This window comes from Gordionus sp. m RMFG-2023, chromosome 4 (genome assembly GCF_954871325.1).
Source record: "Gordionus sp. m RMFG-2023 chromosome 4, tfGorSpeb1-WG-v2, whole genome shotgun sequence".
Taxonomy (NCBI): Eukaryota; Metazoa; Nematomorpha; class Gordioida; order Chordodea; family Parachordodidae; genus Gordionus; species Gordionus sp. m RMFG-2023.
The window spans coordinates 11,683,530-11,701,479 of record NC_088778.1 but is presented as its reverse complement, the minus strand read 5'-3'; the positions used below and the strand labels follow the sequence as shown (position 1 = coordinate 11,701,479).

General features: G+C 25.8%; 1 protein-coding gene across 2 annotated transcripts; it reads right to left on the bottom strand.

Moving 5' to 3' along the window:
- Positions 1-12,632: 12,632 nt before the first annotated feature.
- On the bottom strand, positions 12,633-16,677 carry LOC135928950 (cyclin-dependent kinase 5-like). Of its 2 annotated transcripts, none has more exons than XM_065465412.1 (10): positions 16,507-16,677; positions 16,391-16,458; positions 16,234-16,330; positions 16,009-16,104; positions 15,888-15,962; positions 15,737-15,833; positions 14,493-14,562; positions 13,521-13,581; positions 13,030-13,110; positions 12,633-12,812 (listed from the first exon to the last, which is right to left on the bottom strand). In XM_065465412.1, the coding sequence occupies exons 1-10, from the start codon at positions 16,657-16,659 to the stop codon at positions 12,738-12,740; spliced, it is 873 nt and encodes a 290-aa protein (XP_065321484.1). In that variant the 5' UTR covers positions 16,660-16,677; the 3' UTR covers positions 12,633-12,737. The 2 variants fall into 2 exon arrangements, with proteins under 2 accessions (XP_065321484.1, XP_065321483.1); XM_065465411.1 differs by having other exon boundaries at positions 12,637-12,812; positions 16,234-16,351.
- Between the last annotated feature and the right edge of the window lie 1,273 nt (positions 16,678-17,950).

Below are 17,950 nucleotides of genomic sequence, written 5' to 3'. Positions count from 1 at the left end.
ATGAATATTGTGAACCTTGATCGAAATAATTAACATTCATTTTTAATTTCAACCAAATAAAATAGTTTTGCCTTTAAGCATAAAATCGCTTAAAATACCTTTTTAAAAAATTAGCTTTCTTTTCTTAAAATTTATACTTTGAATCAGGGAAGGACTGGCCAGTAAGCCTAGTGGAAAAATCTCCCACGGGGCCTCTAGATTTTACAAATTTGGGGGCCTCTCCTTAATAAATTACAAATTTGGGAGCCTCTCCTTAATAAATTACAAATTTGGGGGCCTTCTTAGTAAAGAAATTTTTTTTTTAATTATTGGCATAAAATCTAAATATATTTTAATATAAATTTTTTTAAATATTAGATATTTAAAATATTAATTTAATTATCTGGTGGAATTATAGGCACTATAAAAAAAATTCATTCATTCATTTTATTTAAAATTTATGTTTGTATATAGAAAACACATTATTATTATTGAAAATGAACCAAAATGAAAATAATAAACAATTGAAATTCACTATTTTAACCCAGTACTAAGTATAAGCATTAAGAAAATTTCTGCCCCCCCTCCCTCCCAGCTAAAATGAATCATATTTTTCACAAACATAATCCATTGTAAATGTTTAAGGATTTTTCTGGACTAGAGTGGAATCTTTACTTAAATATATTGATTATTAATTATCCTATCATTCAAACATAACATCAACATTTTATCTGACTTAGATCATTAATATAAAGAAAAAATATATAGATAACCTTGATAATTATTTTATAAAATATAAATTCTAATTTTAAATTAAAATCTATATTTTTTTATATTATCATGCATAAAAATATTTAGTAAAAAAAGATAATACAGAAGTGGAGCAGAAAAACTTCATGATAAATATTGTAAACTTAAGATAGGTGGTGAAAATCCAAAACAGCAAAAGTTGTCTTTTTTCAATATAACAACTACAAACTTATCAAAAACATCGTCATTTCTTGAAGCTTCTTTAGACTCTCTTTTATGCTCCATAAAAGGTAATAATACAACATTGCCTGATATTGTAATTAACACCATAAAAAGTCCACATAAATTACATATAAAAAATATTCATCCATCTTAATGTTTATTACAAGTATCTTCACCCATTATAAATTTTGGTTCATGTTCTAATATAACATTTGATTTTTCTCAACCACAAAAAAAATTAGCATATTTATTATGCTCAGAGACTTCAGATTCTTCTTTACCTATACATGATAATACAATTTCACCAAATATTCCAATATAATTTCTTTCAAATGATAATAGCATTCCTATTCTATCCCTAACTTAAAAGGAAACTTCATCTTTATCTACATTTCAAATACCTTCATCTTTATCTAAATTACAAATACCTTCATCTATATCTACATTACAAATACCTACATCTATAAATTCTAATCGAATATCTGGCTTTTCATGCACAGAAGCAGCAAATTTAAAGAAAAAGATCTCACCTGTCAAATTTATTTCATTTAAATCCAAATTTAACAATTACAAAAACTTGCCTTTTTACAGCAACATCCAATCCAACCTGTGGTCCTGAGACTAAATACATCGCGTTTGTAATAGAGTAGTTATGGAAGATAAAGTACCGTGAAATTGGCTTTCAATTGCTATAATTGATCATGAAATTAAAGCTATTTACCAATTTGTATAGCTTTTGCTGGTTATGAAAATTCATTTTCAAAAGAGTGCACCAATTTTATATATATTCTAATTCATGAAAATCTGTTCATATCCAAGCAATGGAATACTTTCTTAAGGCATCCAATGACAACAGCATACAAGATTAAGTTAATAATAAACTTAAGCTGGAAAAGCAAAGCAGATTTCAAGTAATACTCATATAATTAAACATATTTGAAATTGTTAAGCTATCAGGGCGTCAAAATATGCCAAATAGAGGTTCTGATTGTAATGAAACCTTATCAAATTTTGAAGATTAAGTTTGAATCATGGAAATTTCCTAGAACTGATACTCACCTATCTAATTATGATCCAATCCTAAATTATCATTTAAATAAATCCATTCAAAGAAGCAAACATAGGAAGAAAAAACTTAACTCTCAGGCAAGTTACATTCCAAGGGAAGAGGTTCCTTAATTATCTTATTATCCAAGACGACCGTTAGCAAAATTATTGATGCAATACGCGCTTAGAAAGCGAATTAAGGAACAATTAGGTAATAAAAGATTCAGCATACAGATGGACAGCACTCAGGATATAAGCATATATGATCAAGCTACAATTTGTTTGCGGTACATTTATAATGGAGAAATTACAGAAAACCTTTGTGCAGTAGTTAAAGTGACTAATTCTTCAGGTAAAGGACTTTTTGATTTATTAAGTTCTTGTTTCTCTAAACAAGGGTTACAATTAAATAATATAATTGATGAATCTTTTGATGGTGCAACATGATAAATGAATTTGTTGGCTTGCGAGCTCAAATTAAGCAAAGCAGACAGTATATATATTTGGTGCTATAGCCACATTCTTAACTTATGTTTGTGACACATGTGTTAATCTCGAGGCGAAAAATCTATTTGAATTAATAAATAGGCTTGCGACATTTTTTAATGAAACTTATAAATGAATGGAAGTTTGGACGAATGCAAGTGTGAATAACCCGCTTATTGGTTCAAAAAAATTAAAAAGGCTTAAAAAATTGGGGAAACAAGATGGTGGGCACGCGAGAAAGTAGTTTTTGGATGTTTAATGAAAAATATGGGCTAATATCTACTACAATAAGTGCCTTACATTATATATATAATAAAGATTCTTTTGATGCAAAAACGACTTCAGAAGTCACGGCTTTATTAGAAAAGCTATGCAAATTTAAAACCCTCCTAACGGCACAAATTTTTTTGAAAATTTTTAAAATAATTGGGCCTCTATCAAGATATTTATAAAAAAAACCTTGACATTTTGACTGCCTGGAAAATGGTTGAAGATTCTAAATTTTCTTTTAATATAAATTTCCTCTCAATACATATGGAAGCTACAAATATGGCATTATCAATCAATAAAGATATGGCCATTTGATGATACCTGATGACATATGCATGGAAACTGAAATACCGCCTGGGGAGAATTAATCGTAAAAAAAGATGTGTTTTGAGGAATGCTCAGGTGAAAGTCCAAATGACTCTTTTCAAATTCACAGAATTGATGTTTTTCGCGATATCATCGATAAGATATTAATTAGTTTTACAGAGAATCTTCGAAAAAAAATGATGCTCAATATTTCCATCAAGAAGTTTTGATAAAATTAATAGATATAACAAAAGAGGCTTTGAAAAGAATCTTTTCATTAGCAAAGGTAGATAGGGATAAACTGCGAGAAGAACTAATTTTATTCTTTAGAATATATAGCAATTTACTCATTGGCTTGAAGAAGAGTACAGAAAATTTCATCAATCATAGTGATTACACGTCAGACAGTGAATATGAAGAATTTCATTCTATGAAAGAAAGTTGCAATGGAGATTTTTTAAATAAATGCAATATAAAATGCAAACAATGTTTGATATGTGTATATGAGACGTTATTCCGGTATAATATGCATACATCTGCATATACAAATTTATATATATATATGAATATCTACTTACTTTATCTTTTTCACAAGTAAATTGTAAACGAACATTTAGCTAATTAAAAATAGACTGCGAGCAAATATTGGGCAGGATTATTTAGAAGCATTTTTAATGGTGTCGGTAGAAAGGAAATTATTAGAAGAAATAAAATTAAGATTCTTGAATATCTGTGCAAATGTTCACTATTAATGAGAAAATTGTTGAGCTAACCTTGATGGAAATTTAACCTTAATCACAATTTCAGCAAATCCTTTTCTTTTTAAATGTTCAAAACCGATTTAAAAGTAAACGTTTAATAATTTCTTATAATATTCATTTTATATCATTTAGCAATTTAATACAACACAGTATTCTAATTCTGCTTCTTTTTCTGTTTTGGTAATTTACGATATATATAAATTTTAATACAATTAATAATATTCATATTTTACGATATTATTTTATTTTAGCAAAATAAAAAGAAATTATTTCATTTTGTCTCACTCCTATACTTCAATTTTTTAAGACCAAACCTTTTGTGGCATATGAGAGATTTAGTCAAATGCTATCGATTTTGAGCCGTGCACAACAATATAATATTATTGCATCAAACTCACTATCAGCAGACCATTGCATTAACAACAGTTTGCATATTTTACTTCTTTTTTTTAAAATATATTACATTTTTATATTATTAGATTTCGTTTATTATAAAAATATTCAAGAGCTTTTATTTAATACTCATCAATATTTTATTTTTTTGTTCTATATTTTGTTAACTGATTTTTTTCTCCCTTTCATATAAATAAAAAATAAAAATATATATAAAACAATTAAGATTTAGTAAATATATTACAAGAAATAATAAGAATTATAATATAAAATTTTCCTAATATATAAAAAATATGGGAAGATTATTTTAAATATTTATTATGGATTGGCTTGTCGGCCATTAAATGAATGAAATAATATATGTAATAATCACAAAAGTTCATAAATTAATGAAGAATAATGCATTCAACTCAAAGGACGAGTAATTCTTTTAAAAAGATCATATACAGAAATATTAAAAAGATAAAAATTATTTTAAATTTTAATATAGTATAGTAGATTTCAAATAAAATATTATAAATCCCGGCAGTAGGCTGGGTAAAAGTGGGCCATAGAGGCCTATCTTAGAAATCTCCCACAGGGCCAGTCTCCCAGTCCGCCCCTGCTTTGAATAAAATAACTTGAGATTAATCAGAAAATCGATTGCTCAAATTATGATAAACTAAAAATTATGTAAGAGGAATATTGATTCAATTTACAAAAAAATAATGATTGCACAATGAAATTGAGCGGTAGTTAGTAATTATTTTCATATTTTTAAATATTTGTCTCCACTTTCAATTTTAATTATTATTAAAAAAAATGATAATTAACTTTCATAAATTTACAGGGTTTCCCATTCAAAAAAGGAAAAACTCTCAAAATTGAAAAGTTCAATCAAAAAAGGAAAAGTATCAAAGGCTTGCGAAAAGGTCCGATAAAAAGGGAAAAGTGTAAAACAAAAAGGGAAAAGCGTCAATCAAAAATGCAAAATATCCAATCAAAAGAGGAAAAGTATCAAATAGGAAAATTCCCATTCAAAAAAGGAAAATCGTTAATTTTTTAAACAGGAAAAATTAATAAATTATTTTTAAAAAGACAAAAAAGAATGATAAAAATGCGGTATGATGACTAAATACTGCATTGCTAAAAGCAATCAATCAAATAAAAAATAGAAATTAAATATCCAATAATATATAATTATATTTTTATTTAATATTAATGGGAAAAAAAATATATTTACTGGTTTATTGTAACACAAATTTTATTTTTCAATTTTAAAATTTAACAAATATATATCCAAAAGATAAAATAAATATGATAATATTATTTTAGAAAACCCGAATGATTATTGGTTAGTTTTTTTGTATTTGGGTGTAGATCATGTGGAAACAAAAATTATAAATAAAATGATAGGCTTCTTTGACATTTAATTTATGAGTAGGTTTAGAATCCAAAAATAACAGCAAACTTGTAAGGCACATATTGCTGGCATTATTAATAGAAAGCTCTTCATTTTTGTTTTCAATGCTTATATTTACGTGTAAAACATTATCCCAAAAATTTTTTTAAAAATATCATGATTTGACCGATCACCGACTCGGACCAATCCCATGACTAAATACTGCATTGCTGGCGTTATCCATTTCAAAATCTTCATTTTTTATAATCGTATATTTACGTGTGCATTCATTATTCCTACTGGCGTTATTCATGGAAAAATCTTGATTTTTGTTTTATACGCGTATATTTTTTTAAATTTTTTTTAGGAATAATGTATAACTAGTAAGCGTTTTATTTTGAGTTAGGCAATCGATCAAATCACAATATATTTTAGGATAATGTTTACACTTAAATATAAGCATTGGAAACAAAGATGAAAAATTTCTATCAATAACGCCAGCAATATATGCCTTACAAGTTTACTGTTATTTTTCGATTCTAAACTTATTTATAAATTAAATGTCAAAGAAACCTCTCATTTTTTTTTAATTTTTAGGTTTTCCAAATATATCTACACTTAAATACAAAAAATATCTCTGACCAATAATAATTCGGGTTTTCTAAAGTAATATTTTCATGTTTATGCATTCAACGCCCTCCTTTGGATATAAATTTGTTAAATTTTGAAATTGAAAAATAAAATTTGTGTTGTAATAAGCTAGTAAATATATTTTTTTCCCATTAATATTAAATAAAAATAGAATTATATATTATTGGATATTTAATTTATATTTTTTATTATAAAATTTTGATTAATTATGATTAATGTTTTTTAGCAATGCAATATTTATTAGTGTTGTTAAAACTTACTTTTAAAACATAACTAGTTACAGTTACAAGTTACTCTAAAAGTTACTTTTAACGCACATTTTTTTTATTTAATATAAAAAATTTCGATTTACAAATCTTAATCAATGGTATTATAAAGAAAATATAAAATTTATTTATATAAAAATATAATTACACTGAAAAAAAATCCGGCAAAAATAAAAAATATATGTGCATCGAAATAAAATATCAGAATGTCGTATGGAGTTTCGGAATCCGTGGGGATTCGGAATCTCTCAATTTTAAATCATTTACTAAAGGCGATTTTTGGATTTTCCAGCATGTGTAGAGTATTACCCTATAAATTTCAGCCAATTTCAGTGATAGACATTTTTGTATTTTTTAATTTATATAAAAAATCCATATAAAAATTAATATAAATTAGAAATAGTTTTAAAGTTCATGGCAATTTGTTTGAAATTTTCAGTTTGGGTACTCTACCCATGTTAGAATACATTTCCGGTTAAATCGGACTTTAAAATTTTTTAAATCGCTCTCGGTAAAGGATTTAAAATGAAGAGATTCCGAATCGACTTATATACACTGATTGTTTTTATAAAAATTCTGATTTAGTAAATTTTTATTTGCCTCTAATAATAAATTATTTTAAAAATTTCTGCCTAAAGGACGCGCTTGTTTCTCCTCAAAAATTAGCCTCCCTAGAGTGAGAATACGTTCTACGGGAGCACTTGGTGTGAGGACAACATTATATTTAATAAGAATTAATTTGATTTTTTTAAAATTAGTTCAGATGATGGCCCAGATTTATTTTGTAAATTCCACAAAGGTTGGCATTTTCATATAGCAATGTTATATGCTTTCTTATATATATAAAAAGATCTTATTTACATGTACATCTAACTTAAATTTAGTACAATATTATGTGAAAATAATCTTACAGAGATGTGTTCCCATCAGGGTTGACAAGTCGGTTAATTGACCGACCAAATTCGGTCAATTGACAGAAGTATTTTACGACCTGGTCAAATACTCTAAAATATATTATTGGTGAATAACTATATTGTTTTAATTAACTAATTTATATTAAAGCATATTTATCATTTATTTCCAAATTATTTTAAAACATATTTGTATCATCAAGGCATCGATTTAATTATAATTTTTAGTGTTGTTAAACTACCTAACTTTAGTCAATAAAACAGTGTAGCCATATTTTTAACCAAAGATATTAGAATCAATCTTCAAGTTGAGACTCGACTTAGAAGTTTAATTCGATTTTTTTTAGGTTACAAGCTTGACTAAGCCACAGTAGAGATGGTCAAAGTTAGGTAATTTAACAACACAAATAATTTTATATAAAAATATAAAATTTTCATAATAATATAATAGAATTTCAATTTGAAATATAAAAAAAGAATTTTTCTCATTATTAATTATATGAATAAATATAATAATTTTACTTAAACAGGGTTTGAGAAATTACTAATTTTGCCAATTCATATTACATTATATAAAATTTGAAGAAGTTGGATATTTGCCCGAAAATTACCAATAATATATTAAATGATATTTTGGACAATTTTAACATTTTAAACTATTCATAATAATTTAGCTATCTTATTGACCTTGGCTCACGTAAAAAACGAGATGCTTAATTTAGAAAATGCATAATACAAGACTATGATTTTATAATTTACAACCTAAAGAAAAAAATATTAAAAATACGTTTGAAAATGAAAACAATCCAAATTCATGTGCTCACACTGCACTGCTGATTATTTATTGGATCCATAATATAAGGGGAGCATCTTACTTCAGTTTGATGATGCATATGACATAATACAAAAATTAGTCGTTTTATAAAGTGATGATAATTAAAATATTTAAAGTGATATTTTCAGAAAAGCGGTGGTATATTTAATAGCCAAAATATGTGGAAACCAGTAACTTTCATAAAAAACAATCAGTTTCGGGCTCAAGTTGTTGGAATGGGCTTTGTTCACATTGAATATTAAGAGAGGTGTTTAATAAATCCGATTGAAGATCTCGACAACCAGAAGATCGGTAGGAGTATATCATAACCTAAGATTGTTTAAAAAATGTTAAAGAAAATGATAAGATTGAATATAAATTAAAACAAGGCTCTGCTATGGAGAGTGAAACATTAATTATAGAAATATACATACATTTTTTTACTAAAATAGAATATTGTCTTAAAAAACATTTATTTGAATTTGACCATATTTGACCGGTCTGCACAACCCTGGTTCCTATACATTGGGATCAATTAGATGCTGAATATATATTTTTTGGAAGGCATAGGAGTAGTGTTGTTAAACGGCACGATTTGGGTCGACTTTTAAAAAAGCCCGATTGAGATTTTAAGCAAAATAATATTATGTAAGCCTCGATATTTGTCAAATAAAGGTTTCTGCCATCTGAGCAAAATCGGCTAAAATCTTAATCGGGCCCTTTTTATAAATCGACCTAAATCGATCCATTTAACAATACAATATAGGAAACACTTAATGCTAATATTGCCTGTATTACTTTTCTAAGTAAAATCCAAAATACTTTTTTAAGTTTGGCTAAGGTATTTTAACATCTTATTTTGGTAAAACTTTTAGAAAATGATAAAATTTCTTTATCATCATTCTGAATCATTCTCATAAATGACTAGTCAGAGTTAATATTAAATTCTGTAAACCGTAGTCCTTCCTTCAGAAATTTGCCTGTTCTCGTAAATAACTTTTTTAGCAAAAATAATTCCCTTCTACACACACCACCCTATTTCTCCCTAAGATATATTAAATGTACCACACTAAAGAATTTGAAAGAAAAATAAGTAACAATTTTTTTAAATAACGACTATAATTCTATAATTCAAAATTTTTAGAAAAAAGTGATAAACCATTATTTTTATAAAAATATAAGCTAGCCAATGTCCTACAAAAGTGGACTTACCAATAAAATTTATGGGGCGAAAACCCACATCATAGTGCTTCCCCCCCTAGAAAAATCTAGGGTATAGCTATGATTCTATATCTGTCTGATTCATTTATCATTATTAATTAACTATACAAAAAAGACCAACATATAGAATCAGATATTTATTCAAAATTTTTAATTAATAAATTTTAAAGTTAATTATTATAATATAACATTCAAATTAATTATTGAATATATTTATAATAATATATATATATGAATATATTAAAAATAACTAATTACATTTAGCAGTTTCATTCCAAAAAATATAACTAGTTACAGTTATTTTTTTACAAAAATATGACTAGTTACTTTAATAACACTAGTATTTAGTCATACTCATAAAAATGAGGAGAAAAAAAAAGAGAAAAGATAAGAAAAATAAAGATTAAAAATATCGCAAAAAGTTAGAAATAAAATGTAACTAAAATTTAAGAAAAATTGATAAGAATTGCTTTTTTGAAACTTTTATATTTAAAACAAAACAGAATATTTATTATTATTAAACAAAACAAAAACTGTATAAAGAGCATAAATGGTAAAAGTGAGATCCTTTTTTGATTGACACTTTATCTTTTTGGGGGTGGGGATACTTTTCTTTTGTGGATGGGAAACCCTAAATAGATATTTATTAGTCAGTTGATCTAAAAATGATCAATGGATAAAAACAGTAACTAATGAATATCGCAAAGATTTAGAATGAATCTAAAAACCATTTAGAAATTTTCAAAGAAAACTATCAGAGATGCACCATTACCATATTTTTAACCGATTTCAAAAAATAATAATGTACAGGCGCGTAGTCAACGGGGTAAAAAATATATGTTTTTATTAACTGTGAATTGCAAAATATTCTATTTCAAATAGGTTATATTTTATTTTAAATCAGCAAAAAGTTAAAATTAATTTAAATACTTCCTTCCTTTGTATTAATATCTTATCTTACTAAAATTTAAAATATATTTTCTTACATATTTTTCAAACCACATTGATGGATACAAAATAATTTTATCAACCAAAAAAAACCAATTTAATTTATCTACTAATAACAATGATTGGGACATTTCTAGATGTGAAATGTCTTCTTGTTATCAGGAAGAAACTGCATAAAGCATTCCCGAGAAGGGGAGAATCTTCATTACTAGCTGTTATAGCATTTTTTGATCTAGAAAAGCTTATTTTGAATGGCCTTGGAGAAATATTGGAATGGTCTTAACCAGATTTCATCTTAAGCAGATACATTATTAGATTAAATACAATTGATTTCGTTTTTCAATGGAATGTATTAATATTCTATTACACCATATTTTTATGCAATTTAAAAAAAATGATTGGATTTGGCTGAAGCTATGAGAATCGCTAAAATTATTTATTACCACTTAGAAAACTAAGATATAAATCAACTTTTCAAGATATGATTATTGAGAAGAAAGCGAAATTATATTGAGATTCGTAAGTTTAAACATGCACCTAGACAAACAAATGGTTCCAATATTAACTTGGACTCAATTGAGAACTACTATAAAATAACCTTTCTTATTTCACTTGAAAATATTTTTTACTCAAATCAATGAACGATTTGTGATTCATCAAATGTCTATCCAGTTTACAAATTGTATATTTTGGCAACAATATCAATTAGTACAAGCACAGATGAGGATCTTTTATTCATTACATAGAATAAAAACTTATCTCAAAGGTACAACACTTAAAGTCGATTAAATGGATATCTTTACTTATACATCGAGATTTAATCTCCATTCAGAACAAATTATTAAAAAATTGGTGCAATCACATAGATTAAATCCTCATTTATGAACCATATATTGATTATTTAAATCTATATTTTGCTGTGATTTATAGTGTTGTTAAATGGCTCGATTTGAGCCGATTTTTAAAAACGGCTAACTCAATATTTCGTCCAGAAAAATATTACGCAAGCCTCAAGATTTTGCTCATAGAAGGAACAAAGGTCTAGGCATATATTAACGAAATCTCGAGACTTAGGCAATATTTTTCTGGCTAAAATATTGAGTTAGCCGTTTTAAAAAATTGGCTCAAAATGAGCCGTTTAACAACACTAGTGATTTACATACCGGTTATAGCTATGATATTTTTTAACATTATATTCACTCTTAAATATTTTTATTTTCGAATATTTTTTTATTTGTGTTCGAAATCGCCATTTTTAATATGATTGGTAATAAGATAATAAATTTTATATTGATTAGTTCTAGAAAATTTTTAATGTTTGAAAAAAATTATTATATATAAAACAATTATTCCCCCCTATAGAAAAATTAAAAGATATAGGAAATAAAGAATAACAGTACCTTCTCTCTCTTTTTTATCGGTTTAGAAATGTTCATGAATTTTTTTTTCGTAAATCATGGCAAAAATTAATTATCATTTTTGAGTATCAGTGACGGTTAAAATTGAAAGTATCGGTGATACCATTACCTTGAGTATCGGATAAATTTTTTTTTATTTAGTTAATTAATCAATTTACATGATGGCGACAAGTGACCTAGTAGGCAGTAATTTTTGATTTTGTGAAAAACATCTTTTGTAAAAGTCAACCAGACGGGGTTAAGACCCAATAGTTACACCAAAATAATTTAGAAAGTAGTAAGTTGGAATCAAATCTGAATTCTTCTATTTAGTTTAAAACTCGATCTGGATGTAGCCGACTATTTTTGAATTTTTTCGGACTTAGTTGAACTAATTTTGGTTGATATTAACGAGAAGTTAATAGAGATCAAATCAGTTATTCTAATTTTTATATAAAATTATGGATTTACCAAAGTTTTCAAATAATATGGAATGTTTCAGTGGGGAGATTGCATCTAATTTTGAAACCTCTTATACCAAGAACAATGTCATCCTTTCTGATACAAATATCAGAAGCGAGTGGATATTCATATGAAGTTCTGGATTTAGTAAAACATTGTTTATCATCTTTTGGAAATTAAACTAAATTTTTTTACTGATATATTCGATTTCTATTTCCAGTTTTTACATATTATTTTTATTCTTATCTTAAAAAAAGTATCTGATTCTATCCTATAATTTCATTTAATATTATACATGATTATTTAATATGCAACGATATGACTAAGCTCAAAACAAGAATTGTTTGTTATTATGTGTATACTATATACATGAATAATTTAAAAAATATTTAATGATTTGAGCATTACATCACAATACACTATTGACATACAATGTTTATATATATAAATATAATGGGATAACGATTACATATCATTCATTAAAATAACCATGTTTTAATGCTTGTTCGGCTGATATTCTCTTCAGGGGATTACACACCAAAAATTTCTAATTTTTTTTTGTTAAATATGTATTATAAAAAATGTATATTTTATTTAAATTCAGTCAAATATAGTTTTGTTGCCAGTTTTTTCTTCATAAGAGGGTTCACTTTTTTAAAAAATTAAAAATTAGCAAAAAGAAAATGGAAATTATCTAAAAATAAATTCAGGGTGCTCTGAAGTTTTTATAGGGAACAACACTGTTTACAATAAAAAGATATTACTTTTAACAAGTAGATTCCTTTCGGTGATAGATTGGGAATCACGTAGCTCAAGTTGGCAATTGGTTGATAATTTGGAAAGTGCTTCAAATTATAAATTTAAAAGAAAAAAAAACGTTTTATTAAGATAAATGCGAGAAATTGATTTAAACCATTAAGGACGATGGTTATATTTGTATGTATAGTGCAAATCAAGTGTTTTTTTAATCTATCTGCAATAAATTATCAGTTTATTTTTTCAAATTTGGTAATAAAGTAAAAAAAGGATATTATATTCCTACAAAATTATAAGTCTTTATATTTATCGGGATATGAATGACAATTTGTATAAAAGCCGGGTTAACATTAAAAAATGTCATCTAAAGGGCGGTTACATTTTGGTCAACAATATAGAGGTCATGGATATAAAGAACAATATGATAAGCATTTTAAAATGGAATCCACAAAAATATCGTCCTTTAGGTGTTTCATTGCTTCAAATATTAAAAATAAACTTTATAATCGGGTAAATTGATCATTTCGGGCCATTCACTTTCTGTAGGAGTTCCTAATAATGTAAAGTTGGGATAGTCATTTTGATATAAAAAGTTAAAGAAAGATTATTTCGAGATATAAATAATCTTGATTGTGTGATGGATTTTTTATTTATAATTACATATAAATTTTGATTTTAGTTAATTTTACGTGAAAATGAATGACTCAATAAAAACCTCGGGATACACTTGGTATTTAACTGATCGGATAATATATGTAAAACGAATTAATAATAAAATTATTCGAATTATTTATTTAACTATTACAGGGTTTCCCATTCAAAAGGAAAAGGTCCTATTAAAAAATTAAAATTAAAGGTCTGATTAAAAAAGGAAAAGTCCAAAAGGTTTAGGAGCAAGTCTGATCACAAAAGGAAAAGTCTCAAAGGCTTAGGAAAAGGTCGTATCAAAAAAGGAAAAATCTTTAAAAAAAGGAAAATCGTTATATTTAAAAAAAAAATTATACACCTTTTCCTTGTCAATTGATGCCACTTATTTCGCAAAAATTTAAAACGAATAAAAAAATCATAAATAAAATATTATAATTTTGCCTTGAATGAATATTTTTAAATCAAAATAGATGGCATCGTTATAATAAATATCCAATTTGATGGATTTGAAGAAAAACTAGCGTAGCTCTGCTGCCTGTCAACACTAGAGGGCTTTAGTGATGAAATCATGATTGAGGTATTTATAACTATTAAAAATATTTTAAACTCACATATTCAACTAATAATAATGGATTATGGCATAATACCAATGTTTCACACCAAAATTTGAATCGAATACTAATAATGCAATTATTTGATTCATATTTTTGTAGGTCTGTAGAATAAGATATTATTAAAACTCATGAAAAAAAACAAATTATAGGAAATATTACCAGAATTAATTATAAAATAATAAGAGTTATTTAAATGCTAAAAAGGATATTTAAAAATGCGTCTTAATTCATCTTCAACATCAGATCCTGGAAACAAAGGTTTTCCTGCATTTGCCATTTCTAAAAAATGATATAAATATAGTTATAAATAATATATAATTTTGTCGTTTTAATCCTCGACATTTAATAGCAATTAGTGGCGTCACATAAAATCATATAGATAAAAATAGGTAGTGATAATGGCATTCATAATTTATTTTGAAGAGTAATATAATATATATATCATATTAGGATTAGTAAAAATATGATTTTTTTTATAAAAAAAAAACAATTTATTTGATTTAAACCAATTTTTAATTTGTTTTAAAATGTTCCTTAGAGGAAAGTCCTGGGAAAAAGTTATTAATGCACTATGCATTCATTTTGTAACATTATACATCTGTTTTCCTGTTGAATTCATGAATAAGCTATTGTTAAATAAGGATGAATTGACTCAAAAAATATTTTAATTTTATAATAATGTTATCAATATTTATTTACCCATTTAAATTTAAAACATTTTAACCAGAGTTTATAATTTATAATAAAATAAAAAATTAAATTTTAATGTTAGAATACTAATTAAATTAATATTCTTACATAAACTAAACTAGAATCAATATTTATAAACTGCATCAGTAATCATGGAAGTAGTATGCAAAAAAAACTAGTGGTGCCAAAACTAACTTTTCTCTTTGCTGGTCCTCACACAACATGTCCTTTCATAATTATACCATTGGTAGTAATAAAAAATTCCATTTTAAAATAATTATATTAAACTTTCATGTATTTTAAAGCCTTTTTATTATTATATCAAATGTTATATATTACTTTTAAAATATGGATTAATAATCTCTGGGGTTCTGATAGAGCTCATATTATCTCTCAAGAGTTAATAATTATAGAATGTAATTTTTTAATTGATATTTTTTATCAGACATTATAAGGATGTTATCTATGCATAAATAACAAAATTTATTGTAGATTTTCAACAAACTAGTTGAGTAGTGTTCTAAATCCATTTTTTAAATTTTTTATGAGAGCATTTCAAAAAAATTATTCTTGTATTTAATAGAGATCATATTATAATAATACAAAAATGGGATTATTCTAAATTATATTTTTATTGTTGACATGTAGGAATAGTACTAAAGGATTGATTTGGGGAAAAGGGTATTTTACAATGTGGATAATAGATTAATATGAAACTCAACCAAAGATATTAGTTTGTAATTTTTTAATATATAATAAAAACCTGCAAATATACATCCAGATGACCACATATCAATAGATGTTGAATAGATTTTTGCACCAAATAATACATCAGGAGGGCGATACCATAAGGTAACTACCTACAAATATATCCATGTAAAAATAACACTTTTATAATAAATTAAGTTTCAAACCTCAGAGGAATAACATCTCACAGGAATTCCAAAAGCTCTAGCTAAACCAAAATCAGCTAGTTTTAATTCACCATTCTTTTTGGATAAATATATAATAAACAAATAAAATTTGAATAAAAACTTTATTGATAAGTAGGTTCTGAGGCTTCAAATCCCGATGCAATACATGATGGCTATGGCAATAAGATAAACCACATAATAATTGTCTTAAAAATGACTAATAATATTTTTTAAAAATGTAAAATAAAATATCTAAAATTAGTCAAATATATTTAACAAGGTTATAAAGATAATAATAGAATTGATAAAAAAAAATCATGATCTTAAAAAAATGTTTATTTATTACCCTAACAATATTAGGATCTATCATTCCATCACATGAATCAAAATATTTTTTTAAGTCTTGATCACAATATTCAAACACCAATATTAATTTCTTGTCACTATGTAGGATATCTAGTAATCTGTAGGCAGTAATTTAAAAATATTAAGAAATGTTTTACCTTACTATGTTAATGTGTTTCAACTCCTTCAATAAACATATTTCTCTAAGTGCAGAACTAGGGATCCCCTTAAATTAATGTTTGTATATATATATTAGATTTTAAAAAAAGATTACCTCCTCTTCGTCGTCTAATCGCACTTTTTTTAACGCAACAATTGATTGATTTTCCCTATTCTTTGCTTTAAAAACCATGCCATAAGTTCCTTCTCCAATTTTTTCAAGTTTTTCATATTTATTCATTTTTTTTAAAAAATCGATGGCTTTCATATGTTATTGACAAAATTGTATTCCACTCCAAAAATAAAAAAATATTTATTAGCCGTTTTCTTATGATGAGTGTTGTTTAAAGCCCGATTCGGGACGATTTTTAAAAACGTATTGAATAAACAAAATAATATTATATAAGCCTGGAGATTTTGCTCATAGATGGCAGAAAGGTTTGGGCATCTATTTACCAATTCTCGAGGTTTATCTAATATTATTTAGCTTATATCTTAATTGGGCCGTTTAACAAAATAAGACCCAAATCGGACTCTTTAACAAAACTAATTACGAGGACCCAAATGCTAAGCATCCTGGAGCTTACTAATTTATCATCGGGTGATTACTTAAGGCCACATAGTTTAATTTTGTTGTCTTTAGGTATATAATAATTTTGGACTCCATGCGTCTCTTCATTTCCGAAAATGTGAATTTTTTACTTTTGACATTCAAGCGGAACTTTAAATTTTTTTATAAACATAGACAGCAAGATAAGAGTCCTAACATCAAAGCCCAAGGAATTTTAATTTTTAAAACGAAAATTATAAATATTAGTGTTTTTAAGAACATTTAGTCCTAATTCCTTTTTTATAAAATGAAAGTTAATTTTTATGTTATAGGTTATGATTGGAATAGAGCTATATAGTATGAATTAAATACTCAATAAAAAACAAAATATTATTTATAAAATGACGATTATTATACTTTATTTTAACGCTGCAATACTTTGTCATCAAATCAGTACTAATCCCAGAGTAGATTGCCTCATTCTGAGACTAAGGCCCATAACCTCTATACCATCCAGTAATGAGTTTCCCACTTGATCTGAACTCTCTAACCTTAAGCCGGAAAATGAACTGGCTTGGAAATTATGTTACTAAACCCTAATTAAACTCGCCTTTTCACTATCGCCAGGCTAAGAAAACTAGGTTTATATGCCATAGGAGTTTAGCAAATTCAGGACTATTTTTAAGACCCGAGTTTTAATAAAATAAAAATTTATACCTGTCAACATGATCATCCAGAGCCAGACATAATTAAATATCATTCATACACTCATTGTATTTCAATTAAAAAACGTTAACTAAACTATATAATTAACCAATTGGAAAAATAAGAATGAGACGAAGCAGAAATTTTTAATTTTATCTTTATTTTAATGTTTGAGTGTAAAATATTGAAAATAGCAATACCATTTCAAAATATTTGCAATCCATTGACCTAAATCTAAAAATTTCAATAGAGTATCGATTTTTCAAAATTGTGCTAAAAGAAATAGAAATGATTTTTTTAAATT

Bases quoted from the DNA above. Each gene is read 5' to 3' on its own strand.
- LOC135928950 (XM_065465411.1), bottom strand. From the start codon at position 16,659: ATGAAAGCCATCGATTTTTTAAAAAAAATGAATAAATATGAAAAACTT. The intron at 16,459-16,506 runs GTAATCTTTTTT...CATTAATTTAAG, and splicing joins GATTAGACGACGAAGAGGAG to GGGATCCCTAGTTCTGCACT. The intron at 15,963-16,008 runs GTTTTTATTCAA...TTATCCAAAAAG, and splicing joins AGAACCTACTTATCAATAAA to AATGGTGAATTAAAACTAGC.